This window comes from Monodelphis domestica, chromosome 1 (genome assembly GCF_027887165.1).
Source record: "Monodelphis domestica isolate mMonDom1 chromosome 1, mMonDom1.pri, whole genome shotgun sequence".
Classification (NCBI taxonomy): domain Eukaryota; kingdom Metazoa; phylum Chordata; class Mammalia; order Didelphimorphia; family Didelphidae; genus Monodelphis; species Monodelphis domestica.
In genome coordinates, this window is record NC_077227.1 from 114,633,674 (window position 1) to 114,647,833 (window position 14,160).

A 14,160-nucleotide genomic window follows, 5' to 3' on the forward strand; every position below is an offset into this window, starting at 1 on the left:
TATAACCTAAAACTTGCTGGAATGTGGAGGAGGAAAGGCCTGAGGTTCAAGATTTTCCCTGTGGAAAGGGGCCAAACACTGAACTAAGAACATTAGAAGAAGTAATTTACTCGTGGTAACAAATGAATTTCCACAGGATGATAGGAGGAGACTACATGGAGAATTCGGTTTCTATTGTTATCAGTTTTATATTGTGATATGGGGGGCACATTGGTGGGGAGGAACATGATTAGTTCTAGGAATTTACTGGTTGCAAAGAAGACCTTTGTTAGAAGGTAAGGTTACCTATTATATGGTTTTTTGAGTTGTAGCTGATGTGTATATTTCTAGTCATACTTCCACTGGAATTCATTTTGTTTCAAGCCCTGGAAAAGGACTTGAAAGCTAGTAAGGTCCTTCATGTTCTTATTTGTAAGGGAAGCAAAATTGATAAGAGGTTGTTGAGAGCTGACAACATACAGTGCCCCTCTGAAGGACTAACTGAGTGGGTAAACCAGTGCATTTATCTAAGCTCCAACAGTTGGGTTGGAAGGAAGCCATCTGACCTGTTGAAATTTATCCCTTTGATTATGTGGATAAATATGCCTTTGTGCCAGGTGAAATGTTGCTGCCCAAGTCCAGGTTTGGTGATGTAAAAAAGGATAGTGGCAGGATTCTCTGGACTTCTTATAAATTAGAAAAGATTCACTCTGATGAGGCTATATTAAGAATTCACCTTATCTTCCTTTTTACAAAATTGCTTGATTTTTTTTGGAATTGAGGTATTGCTGGAACTAGATATTTAGGTGCCAGATGAGTTTTATTTTCCTTCCTGAGCCATTGGACTGCCCTCTCCACTACACTTTCTTTCTTCCCAGCTCACTTCTGTTCCCCCTCTACCAGTGTACTAACATTGACAAAAACTGCTAGGATTCATGTTGACTTCCAATCAACCAAGTTTGACCCTATCCCTGATTCTTTAAGTATTACTGGCAGCCACCAGAATTTAAAAAAAAAAAAATCCCCTTACCGTCTGACCTAGACTGATGATGGAAAATCACACACCCCAGTCCTATGACCATTTTCTCTCTTGTTAAGAGTGACATTTCCATTCACTCTGATGCAGAACTCAAGGACTTTGTCTTACTGCCTGCAGACAGATCTGGCCTAAGCTGGTTCTTATTTACCAGGCAAGATAGAATCCAGAACCTTACTTTCTAATCATCTTGTAATAGAAGATACTTTAAGGTATCTTTAAGATGTAAAAAGCATTTCTTGAATTTGCTAAGAACAAAGGAATCATGAAAGAGGTTTGAAGGATAGATCTGAGCCTCAATTCAAAGCTAGAAATTAGAAATACTACTATATCAAAAATAGATCCTTTCACATAATTTCCTAGATGCAATTCACATTTTCCCCCTTTATCCTCCTATTTAATTTTGCTCATTGTCCATCTACAGAATCTTTTTTAGATATGTGTATTTGGTATGCCAACTGAATGCACTTCTCTCTAACTATATACACACTTTGGACAATAAGTATTTTACCTTTGTTTCATTTTTTCTTTATGGATTATTGGGAAAAATAATTGGGGAAATATCAGACATCCTTGTTTATCCTTTCTGGCCAATGAGGGCCTTGACAGAAAATAGCAGCAGGCTGAGAAGAAAAGTAACTTTAAATAGCAGCCATGATGTGGTGTGTTGACTTTACTATTATTATTCCCCTTATCTTAGCCATAGACCAATTATGGCTGACTCAGAGCAGGCCAGAGATCCTAAAGAGAGCAAGAAGAAATCATCTTGATTTAGAGTGTCTACACATGAACTTATGTAAAAGGATTCCAGGGCATTGTTGGTGAGGGTTACTTCAAGGAAAAAGAAAGACCTCTCCAAGAAAATGTCTTATTTGATTTTTAAAGTATTATTTAGCATTTCACCTCAGGAAGCATTGTAATCCTGTTCTTTGTTGTTGTTGTTGTTTTTAAATAACTTTGGGTTTGACAAGTCTGTGTTTTCTCCTTCCTTTAGTCCTGAGGATTTCAACCAACACAGGCCAGTGGAAAGAAGCAGCCAGCAAGGTGACCCATGCATTGGTCAATATCAGGTAAGGAATGTAAGTGAGTTCCAGGCCTAGGTCCCCCTAGATTTGCATGTGGACAATACTATTGTTTCTAGGCTAAATTTTTCTAGGAGTGAAGTTAATTGTCATACTTGATCAGAAATAGTTTTTCATGAGAATACTGAAATTTTCCAGAATACTGTTCTATTTCCTTTCTTACCAACTGTGTAAAAGAAAGAGTTGCTAGCACTTTTTAAGTGTTTTTGCTAGTGCATGGGAATTCTGTCATTAGATTATCTGAAAGCCTTTTTTTTTTGTTATCCTTTGTGACTTCACTGAATGACTCATGGTCCCGGAAGACATGTCTTTTGCATGGTTATTTTTATTTGTGGTAAACAGAAGCAAATGGAACCTTTCAGCCCAAGTCATATTTACCTCCTAGTGCAACAGGTAAGAAGAGGGCCAAAATTCAGGGTGTTTTTCACAGAAGTCTTAAGGAAATTCAGATGAAACACCCAAAGAACGGGTCAAAAAATAACAATCATGGCAGAATGAAATATTTGCTAATGGAGGGGAAAGCTCACTTTTTGGAAGATAGGTAGGCCAAGATCAAGAGTTTCCCTACAAGCCCATCTCAGTTCCCTAATAGTTATTAAATTATTCTTTCAAGCAATTGAAAAATTGAAGTTGAGAAAAAGATGCAAAACTAACAGATGGGTAATTTGATTTAGTTCCAGATGTTAGTTCCACCAGACACTCCACTAATAATAATAATGTACATTTAAATTGTTTTTCATGTTCTAGCCTTTCATAGAAATAGGGTGGGATCTTTGTATGGGTTTTTTTCTTTTTAGACAAAATGCCTAATTTACCATAGCTCATGAACATCTGAGAGCAAATGCCAGGAGTGCAATATATGAAGGGTAGAAGAGGGAGTCAGAGGTAGAACAGAGGCTGAGATGTGCTAACAAGATTGCACTGAGCATTGGTCTGCCTTACCTGTCCCTAGGGGCATTTTGCAGTGAGCACAGTTTTATAAATCTCACTAAATAAATGCATATCTGCACCTAGCAAATAAATCGGATACTGTGGTGAGGCCATATGATAAATGTTATTTTCTGCAAGAACCAGGAATTACAGATTGTCTTCTCCCAAACATCCCCGCGTGGCCCAAGAACAGTATGACAAATGTGGGTGTTTGGTGGAAGTACCAGGCTCTGCACAGGAGCACAGAGGTGCATGTGGGTATAATTTAAGTTGTGTTTATTTATTCATGTTGTTATTTAAGCTTTCTTGGCAGTTCCTTTCCATGTGGGGCCTGTTTCCTTGATCACATCCCTTTTTGCTTTCTTCATATTCTGCTTTGCTGCTCTTCCCTGTGGTTTCTGGGTTGACTGTTGGCCTTCTTCTTCCCAGGTATTCTTCATCCCTTATTTTTCTGAATGACATGGAAGGGATGAGACAAAGTCTTCTTCTAGAAGTGCTTTATAATCTCCACCATATTTTTGGCAATAACTGTGTCAACATCCCTGGTCTCATTTTAAATTTGCCTGAGTACTCCATAGAATGATGACATCACCATTTTTAGGTATCCTAGAAATAGAGAACATCAGAGTTAGAATCAGGCCTAAAGATATAATCAGATGTCTGCATTGTGCACACAAGGAAACAGAATTCCACACAGTATTAGAAGTCACCTGCCCAAGTGTCTACTGTGAGTTAATGGCCAAATTGAGACCATAGTTTGTTTTTTACTCCTTTTACTTCTGTACCACTTAATGTTCACTTCTTATTTCTGTTTTTAGGGAGGTAGTTTGGTATGCTGGAAAAGGCATTTATTGTCAAACAACCTGGTTTTTGAGTCCTAGATCCAACACATTAGTTTTGGAATCCTGGAAAATTAACTTACATTCCCTAACTCTTAGTTTCCTTCTCTATAAACTGAGGGAAGTAATAATGACTCTGTTTACCTCATAGAATTTTTACAAGAAAAGCAATTTGTAAACCTTAAAGTTCTATATAAATTTGAGTTATTATTGAGAACCTAGAACATATGAATACAAGATAAAAAATGGCATACTCCTTGCCTTCAGGAAACTTTTTTCCTATTAGTAGGAAAATGACATGTTCACAAATAAATTTAGTTGGGGCAGCTAGGTAGCTCAGTGGATTGAGAACCAGGCCTAGAGATGGGAGGTCCTAGGTTCAAATCTGGCACTCAGCCACTTCCCAGCTGTGTGACCCTGGGCAAGTCACTTAACTCCCATTGCCTAGCCCTTATCACTCTTCTGCCTTGGAACCAATACACAGTATTGACTACAAGATGGAAGGTAAGGGTTTAAAAAAACAACAACAAATAAATTTAGTTTGTGGTAGAATGGGATGGTGACAAAAGAAAATATAAATTGCTCTAGGAAAATTGAAAAGGAGGAATATACCTTCAATTGGGGAGGCTTCTTTACAAAATAAGTGGAAAATGTACAGTCTTAAAGAAAGAGCAGGATTCTGAGAAGGAAGTTCATTTTCACTTACCAGGCTCTCTGTGCAAATGCACAGAGGTGAGAGGCAGTATCTTGTATTCAGGAGTATCACAATTTGATTGGAATATAAAATACTGTGAAATTGGGGTGGAAAAGTTAGTTGGAGTAGCATTATAGGGGGCCTTAAATTGCCAAACTAAGGAGTTTATGTATTCCAGAAAAGACAATAGAGAGCCACTGAAGGTTTTTAACTAGTGAAGTGGCATGGTAAGACCCATGGGAAATTATTTTGGCAGATGCACAAAGGCTATAATCAGAATGGGGAGAAATTCGAGGCAGGGAAACTTCTTTAGGGCCTGTGGCAGCAAAGAAGTTCTGAATCTGCATGATAGCAGTATGAGAAAAGAAAAGAGGGTAGAGAATTGAGAAGCCTTAGGGAAGTAGAACTGAAAAGATTGATACACATAGAAGGAATTCTAGGTCTTTGAATATTTCTTGTAGCTCTTGAGCTGTTCAAGTTTTGGGGGTCTTACTCCATAACCAACACACTTCCATTTCTCATCATCTTTTTTCTGGTTGAGATCTTTTCAGCCACTTTTTGGGCATATGATGTAGTTTGTATGCACCATTTGTCTTTCCATTACATTTTGGGACCTCTGTAATTTTAATTCTTCTGAGATTGGCATTTCTTACAGCCATATACATAGGGAGAGATTTAGTATTTAAAATATGGGTAGTTTGTGTTGGGAGCACTGAGATCATGGAAAGCACTGAGTTACATTCCCATATGCAATACAACTTGTTTCTTCCAGTTCAGTTCGGGACCCAGCTTAATGCCTGTTTCCAGGATGTATCTAAAATATATTTGCTAATAGAATAAATCAATGAATGCCCATCTACTGCATATCATAGTTGTCATAGGCTGGGAAATAAGCCTTTTATTCATCTGGATGCCTTGGAGTATTCTGGGTCTTGACGAGGTTAGTTATCCAAATGTCATTTTCAGGCAAATAAGATGGGAGCAGATGAGTTCACTAAAGGTAGAGAACATAGACAAAGAGAAGAGGTCCTAGAACCTGGAAAAGAATCTTGGGGAACATCAAACTTAGAAGGTCAAAAAGAGAACTGAAACAGTGAAAAAACTTGAAAAGGACTCACTAGATCCCCATTTGCGAAGACATAGAATATGTGCAGAGCTGGCACTTGGGGAGTTGCTCCATACCCCCCTCTTCCCAGCACCAGAGGACATTTTTTACATGCCCCACCTCTCTGTCTAGCCTCCCCAAGCAAACATTTCCCCCCTCAGCTCTCTCCAGTAATGCCTGGGCTCACAGACAGCTTGAATTTGTCCTCTTAGCACTTGAATTTGTTAAAGGTGCTGTATTTGACGGTAGAAAAAATAAAGAGATTATCACAAAATTCAGTAGAGGAAAGCACATCTTTGAGGAGAGAAAGGTTAGCATCATCAGAATGTTGCAGAGTGGTTAACAAGGATGAGGACTGAAAAGAGGCCAGGGGATTTGGAATTAAGAGTCAGTTGTGGGCCGTGAGATAGCTCAGTGGATAGAGAACCAGGTAGTACCTGGGTTCAAATATGGCCTCAGACAGTTTCTAGCTGTGTAACACTGGGTAAATCACTTAATCCTTATTGACTAGCGCTTACCACTCTTCTGCCTTGAAACTTAGTATCAATTCTAAGATAGAAGGTAAGTGTTTTTTTTAAAAGAGGCTATTGGGGATCTTTGAGGGAGCAGTTTCAAGAGTAGTGGGATTCTGTATCAAGAGGTTGAGTAGTAAATAATTGGTAGAGTCAGTAATTAGCTCACTTTTTTGGGAGTTTAGTAATGAGAGAGAAGAGAGACTTGGGATGTGAGATGGAAGAAGTGATAGGGGCAAGGCCTTATTTTTTAAGGACGGGGGAGACATGACTATGTTTCTTGGCATCAAGGAAGGAACTATTAAGGAGGAAGAACTTGGAAGATTTGTAGAAGGAATACCCAATGAGACAAGCTCCTGAAGAACATGGGATTAAGAGCTGTGGTAGAATTGCTCTTGACAAAAAAAAAAGGGCCATCTTGTCTCTTAGAGAGACTGAGTGAAGATGGAGAGAGGTTTGGAAGAGGGTTGATGAAGGAACTCATGTTGGGTTGCCTTAGTATTGTCACTAAGATATAAATGAATGCCAGGGTGGGTTCTGTTTCACCCTGTGTAGCATCATAATAAGACCCTCTGCTGCTGGCTGTGTTCAGGGAAGAGAACCTATAACATCAAGTCCAACCAGATGTTCTCAATCCATACTGTGGGATTGTCAGCAGTGCTGGTGAGGATAGAATATGGAAAAACATATGGGGGGGCGGGGCTTAATCTTGCTAGTTCCATAGTCAGCCATTGTTGACTGTCCCTCTTGAAAAGATTTCTGAGTTAGTTTTAAAACTCTTAACCCTTTTTCCCAGAGTGGCATAAGCCTTAGTGCCCAGTGAGGATATCCAGCAGTATAGACTAGACTGTGTTTCAGCCTTTCAAAGACTTAGCAACCATGGGAGCTTTGTAAGCCACTATAGAAATTGATGATAATCACATTTTTTACTTTGGGGTATCCATAGTGAACCAAAATGATTGGCCCATCTTGTTTTCTTCCTGGCAGGTGGAAGGCTTTGTGCCTTTCAGCTTTTTAGAACTGGGACCATGAAACTGAAAAAGGAGTCAATACTGGTATTGGGCAGATTTGAGGCACATATTTGCTGTGCCAGGGTTGTTGTTCTTTGCCTTTCACTTGTCTTTCATGGCTTAGTCATGCCAGTTTGCTAATTGTCAAAGTTATTTGTGTTGAAACAAGTGTCTTTCTCTTCCTGTTTAATCCTTCAGTGAGATTCTTAATGCTTCTGCTCAGTTGTCTCTATTTTTATGGAAACATCTGGATGTTGGGAATAGACAATGCCCCACTTCCTCCACTAAATCATAAGAGAGAAAATAAAGTGTCAGTGGCCTAACTCTAATTAAGCCTTGAGCTGTGGAAGTAATTATTGGCCTGGCAGCCCCCTATGGGGTGTAAGGGCTAACAAAAGAATGAGGCTGGGAGAATGGGGGAAGAGACTCTTTACTAAGTTTTTCTTGGGGTCTCCTCATTTACATTTTTTGGACAGAGGAGCTGCTGTCATTGCTCTTGGCACATCTTGCCAAGCTTGTCAATAAGTCAGGGCTCTTTAAGAAGATAAAAATTGACTAAAGCAGAGAGTACTGAACTTTCAGTCAGAGAAATTAGGATCAAATCTCAAGTTTGCTACATAATATCTGTGTGACCTTTAGCAAACCATTTCAGTCAATGAATAAACATTTATTAAGCACTGGACTAAGTCCTGGGGCTCAAAAGAAAGACAAAAAAACAATGCCTACTCTGGAGGAGCTCACTGTCTAATAATGTAAATAGATATGTACATACAAGTTATATGTAGCATAAGTAAAGAGAAGACACCAGAATTAAGAAGATTGGGAAAAAGATTCTTGTAGTTGACAAGATTTTAGCTAGAACCTGAAGGAAGCCAGGATTCCAGTAGGTAGAGATGAAGAGGAAGAACATACCATGCATGGGAGGCAGCCAGTGAAAATACCCTGAGTTGAGTGATAAGAGTACCTTGTTTGAGGAGTAGCAAGGAGGGTAGCTTGGCCTTAGTTACTTAATTTTTAAGCAGAGGCTTAACTAAATGATTGTTCATGTCCCTTCAGATCAATCAAAAAGCATTAATCAAACACTTACAATATCCCACTAAGAAGCATTGTGGAATTCATAGTGTCGGCCTTGAAATCAGGAAGATGTAGGCCCAGGTTCAACCTCTGACACATATTTGCTGTCCCTCAGCAAGGTATTTAAATTTTTCAGTGCTTTGGTGATTATCTAAGATTCTAAATTGTTGAGAAGGTTCTGGATGGCAGTCTGCAAAGTGCTGTAAGATGCAAAGAAGAATAAGAAACATCCCCTGCCCTCTAGGAATTCACATACTATTGGAAGAGACAACATACACATCAATCAGCATATGCAACATAAATGGGGAGTAGATGGAAAGAGGATAGAAAAATAGTAGCAGCTTAGTTTTCTAGGAAGCCAGAGATTTGACAAGATAGAGATTAGGAGGGATAGCATTCTAATAATGGGAGATAGCCAGTGCCAAGTAATGAATATGGGAGGCAGAGCAAGTAGGTCAATATGGCCAGACCACAGATTGCATGGAGAAGACTAACATGTTAAAAGACTAGAAAGATAGGAAAGGGTTAAGTTGTAAAGATTTTTAAATGTCAAATGGGAGTAGCTGGGTAGCTCAGTGGATTGAGAACCAGGCCTAGAGATGAAAGGTCCTAGGTTCAAATGTGGACCAAGACACTTCTAGCTGTGTGACCCTGGGCAAGTCACTTAATCCCTGTTGCCTAGCCCTTACCACTCTTATGCCTTGAAACTGATACTTAGTATTGAATCTAAGATAGAAGAGAAGGATTTTTTTAAAAAATGCCAAACAGAAGTATTTATGTTTTATCCTAAAGGTAATAGCAAGTCTTTGGACTTTTAGTGAGTAGGGGTGGGATGGGGTGCTATTGTTAGGTCTATACTTTAAGAAAATTATTTTGGAAGTTGTATGGAGGATTTATGGAATGGGGAAAGAACTTGAGTCTGAGAGGTTATGACTGTAATCTAGGTGAGAGATAATGAGAGCCTAAAGTAAGGTGATAGCTATGTAAGGAGGAAAAAAAAGCAACATATCTAAGATATATTATGGAGAAAGAAACGAAAAGATTTGGCAACTGACTGGACATGTGAGATGAGGATGAGTGAAGAATCAAGGGTGATACTGAGGTTGAAAAACTAACTATAGAGAAGGTGGTGATGCCTTTGACAGTAATAGGGATGTTGGAACAAGGAAAAGTTTTGGAGGGGGAAAATGATGAGTTCTGGTTTGCACACATTGAATTTGAGGACATCCAGTTTGAGGTGTTCAAATGGCAATTTGTGATTTATGACTGGGAAGGAAGGGAGAGAGAGAGAGAGAGAGAGAGAGAGAGAGAGAGAGAGAGAGAGAGAGAGAGAGAGAGAGAGAGAGAGAGAGAGAGAGAGAGAGAGAGAGAGAGAGAGAGAGAGAGAGAGAGAGAGAGAGAGAGAGAGAGAGAGAGAGAGAGAGATTTTGCTAAGCTCTAGGTGGGGATGCAGAAAAAGCAAATAAAACCAGCCCTACACTCTTGGAGCTCACAGTCTAATGGGGGAGACAACATACAAACAACTATGTACAGGCTAGATATATACAAAGTAAATTGGAGTTAATATCCAAAGGAGGGCACTAAAATTAAGGAGGCCTGGGAAAGGGTTCATGGAAAAGGATTGGACTTTAGTTGAGACTTGAAAGAAGCCAGTGAGAAGCCATGTGGTAGAGGTGAAGAAAGAAAATTTTTCAGGCATAGGAGACAGTCAGTGAAAAGGCCCAGAATTAGGAGATGGGGGATCTTGTTCTAGGAACAAAAAGTCCAGTATTACTGGATCATAGAGTACATGATGGGGAGGAAGGGTAAGAAGATTGGAATGGCAAAAGGGCCAGGTTATGAAGGACTTTTAACACTCTACAGGTTTTTACATGCAGTCCTGGAAGTTACAGGGAGCCACTAGAGTTCATTGCATGAGTAGGTGACATCATCATATCCGCACTTTAGGAAGGTCAGTTTGGCAACTTAATGGAGAATGGAATGAAGAGAGATTCAAAGCAGGAGAACCAACCAGAAAGCTATTGCAATAGTCCCGGTTAGAGGTGATGAGGCTCTGGACCACAGTGATGGCAATGTGAGAGGACATAAGGGGGCATATTCAAGAGATGTAACAAAGGTAGAAAGGACAGGGCTTGTTTACTGATGAGATATAGGGGGATAGAAGTGAAGAATGACACCTAAGGAGGATGCTGGTAAGTACTCTTGACAGTAATAGGGAAAATAAGAAGAGGGAGGTTTGGGGGAAAAGTTCTGTTTTGGCCATATCGTGTTCAAGATGTTTGTGAGATCCCGGAATCATCTGCACAAACGTGATAGTTGAACTCATAGGAAATGATGAGCTCACCAAGTAAGATAGAGGGAAAAAATGGAGCCTTGGAGGGAACATCCTTAGTTAGTGGGCATGATATGGATCTAAATTTATGATCCTATGCTCTGAGTCAGAGTATAAAACAGTGGTAGGATGACTGCTTTCTGACTTCTACTTAAAGACCATACTTTCAAGATTAGTACATTGAAGGACATAATGAATTCCTTTAAAGTTTTTATCTTGCAACCTTTCACTTTCACAAACTTTCACTTAAGGAACCTTGTATTAACACAATGCAGTCTTCTAATCTCTGTTAATGAGGGAAGTGGTGACTGAATCACTACAAAAGTATATTCCTAAAGTAGAATTTTTCTCCCAATATATATATGTATATATATATTTTTTTGAGGTACATAATTTTCTAAGATTAATCTGGTCCATTAACTGGAATGCTAAACTGAGGTTTTATCTAGTGACTTTTCAAACTTTATTGGAGGGAAGTGAAGGCTTATGATTTATGGTCTTCTGCTTAATTCTCTGCTAATTAATTAGTACTGGCAAATTTGGCCTTGCCCTCTTTGCTTGGTCTTTGCCTTTAAATTCCCAAGCCAAACTGTTGTTCATTGCCCCTTTTTGAGTGACATCGGGTTTTTGGGAACATAGATAGCCCTTTAGAACAGGTTATATGGGTTAGTTAATTCTTTTTTTTTTTTTTAAATTAAAACCCTTACCCTCCATCTTGGAATCAATACTATATATTGGTTCCAAGGCAGAAGAGTGGTAAGGGAAAATTCAGGAAATTGGTGATATGAAGCTCTCTTCTCGGAGATGGAAACATACTAACCGATGAACACAAGGGGTGCAATAGTCCTTCTGACCTTTTTAAAAAACCCTTACTTTCTTTTTTTTTTTAAGTTACATTTTTATTTATATTTTCCTCTAACTGAAATTTAGCATTTCCATTCATTATGAATTTCTTTTTTTTTAATTTTAGATATATTTTATTTGATCATTTCCAAGCATTATTCGTTAAAGACATAGATCATTTTCTTTTCCTCCCCCCCCCACCCCCCATAGCCGACGCGTAAGTCCACTGGGCATTAGATGTTTTCTTGATTTGAACCCATTGCTTTGTTGATAGTATTTGCATTAGAGTGTTCATTTAGAGTCTCTCCTCTGTCATGTCCCCTCAACCTCTGTATTCAGGCAGTTGCTTTTCCTCGGTGTTTCCACTCCCATAGTTTATCCTTTGCTTATGAATGGTGTTTTTTTCTCCTGGATCCCTGCAAGTTGTTCAGGGACATTACACCGCCACTAATGGAGAAGTCCATTACGTTCGATTATACCACAGTGTATCAGTCTCTGTGTACAATGTTCTCCTGGTTCTGCTCCTCTCGATCTGCATCACTTCCTGGAGGTTGTTCCAGTCTCCATGGAACTCCTCCACTTTATTATTCCTTTTAGCACAATAGTATTCCATCACCAACATATACCACAGTTTGTTCAGCCATTCCCCAATTGATGGGCATCCCCTCGTTTTCCAGTTTTGGGCCACCACAAAGAGGGCAGCTATGAATATTTTTGTACAAGTCTTTTTGTCCATTATCTCTTTGGGGTACAGACCCAGCAGTGCTATGGCTGGGTCAAAGGGTAGATATTCTTTTGTTGCCCTTTGGGCATAGTTCCAAATTGCCCTCCAGAATGGTTGGATCAGTTCACAACTCCACCAGCAATGCATTAATGTCCCAACTTTGCCACATCCCCTCCAGCATTCATTACTTTCCTTTGCTGTTATGTTAGCCAATCTGCTAGGTGTGAGGTGATACCTCAGAGTAAAAAAACCCTTACTTTCTTAAAATTAATACTAAGTATCTGTTTCAAGGCAGAAGAGCAGAAAAGGCTAGGCAATTGGGGTTAAGTGACTTGCCCAAGATCACACAGCTAGGAAGTATCTGAGGTCACATTTGAACCCAGGACCTCCTGTTTCCAGGTCTGGCTCTCCAGCCACTCAGTCCCCTAGATGCCCTTGACCTTGCTTCTTATTTTCATTTTTATTTTTTTTAACCCTTACCTTCCATCTTGGAGTCAATACTGTGTATTGGCTCCAAGGCAGAAGAGTGGTAAGGGCTAGGCAATGGGGGTCAAGTGACTTGCCCAGGGTCACACAGCTGGGAAGTGTCTGAGGCCAGATTTGAATCTAGGACCTCCCGTCTCTAGGCCTGGCTCTCAATCCACTGAGCTACCCAGCTGCCCCCGACCTTGCTTTTAAAATAATGGTTTCCTTCTCTCTCCTCTATGCATCTTGCTGAGCTTCATGTTACTTCTGCACCTGCATATCTTTGGTTGGATTGCAATTTGAGCCAAATGGCCTCTTCCCCAAATGCCTTATGTGAAGAACTTATGATATAGATCAAAGTCGGGACCTAGGAGGGTGAATCAGGGCAGAGCCTTCCAATTCTCTCTAGGAGTTGTTAGAGATCTATTTTGTCAATCCCTGTGGTATGTAAAATCAGATTGTTCTCTGAGTTATGCTTTATCAGTAATGACCTTTCTCATGTTAATCAGACCCTGCTGATCTCCCATTAGAGGGAATGAAAAGCATTACATGGATTAAAATAAGACATCAAATGAGACTGGGTTAATATCCCCTCCCAATGACTGCCGAATTCATTCTTCCATAATCTCTTAAGACAACCTCCAGAAATGAAAATCCAAACTCATCCCTTGGGCTTCATCATCTCTTCTCCTTCTGCCTACTCTGTATATATTGCGTACTGCCAGCCCTTTGCATGGGTTCATGAAGCTTTAGTGTACTGAAGGACTCTTGAGTTTAGGGACATGGATCTTTTAAAAGAAAAATTTATAGCCAAAAGACTGTCATTCTTGGTGTTTCACAAGAATGAGTTCAACATAAAAAACCATTTGTGTTCTCTTCCTGCAACCGAGTTGTAGTCCTTTTAGATAGTTAAACAATAAAAATAGCCAACATTTATATAATGCATCATACATACCCAGCACTGTGCTAAGTGCTTTACAATTACTATCTCTTTTGATCTCCACAACAACTCTGGGAGGTAGGTGCTCTTTATCATCCCCATTTTACAAATGAAGAAACTGAGACAAACAGGTTAAGTAATTTGCCTAGGATCCTACAGCTAGGAAGTGTCTGAGGCCAAGTTTGATCTCAGATCTTCCTGACCCTAGATCTGACACTTAACTGCTGTCACTTAGCTGCCCTCAATTTTTTAATGTTCTCTGGTCTGATCTTTTGGCTAGATCAGGCTAGACTCGAGGCAGATTGGTTGAAGACAGAAATAAATTGTCTGTTTTCCCAACATGTTTTTTATCTTTTTTTTTTGTTTATCCGCATTTCTGCTCTTTCTGCTCCCCTCTCTTTTGGAGTCATACAGTTTTAGTTAGCTACCTCTAAAGTATCCGTTTTAACTATTTCTGATTCAATGTGTCATTCTTCATGAAGCTGCTGTAGGCATATTAATTAAATCCAGCACACATTTGTTGAACCCCTGCTATTTGTATTAGTGATGCAAAAATAGTCCCTCCCCTCAAGGAGCTCACATTCTATTGGAGGTG

The 14,160-nt window shown here is 39.5% G+C and overlaps 1 protein-coding gene across 4 annotated transcripts in view; it reads left to right on the forward strand.

Moving 5' to 3' along the window:
- The window catches only part of ARMH3 (armadillo like helical domain containing 3), a 232,757-nt gene that overhangs the window by 114,981 nt on the left and 103,616 nt on the right, over positions 1–14,160 (forward strand). For all 4 annotated transcript variants that reach the window (XM_007479128.3, XM_007479127.3, XM_001379099.4 and 1 more), the window contains one exon: positions 2,010–2,085. In XM_007479128.3, the coding sequence (XP_007479190.1) occupies positions 2,010–2,085 (76 nt within the window). The remainder of the gene's footprint in view (positions 1–2,009; positions 2,086–14,160) is intronic.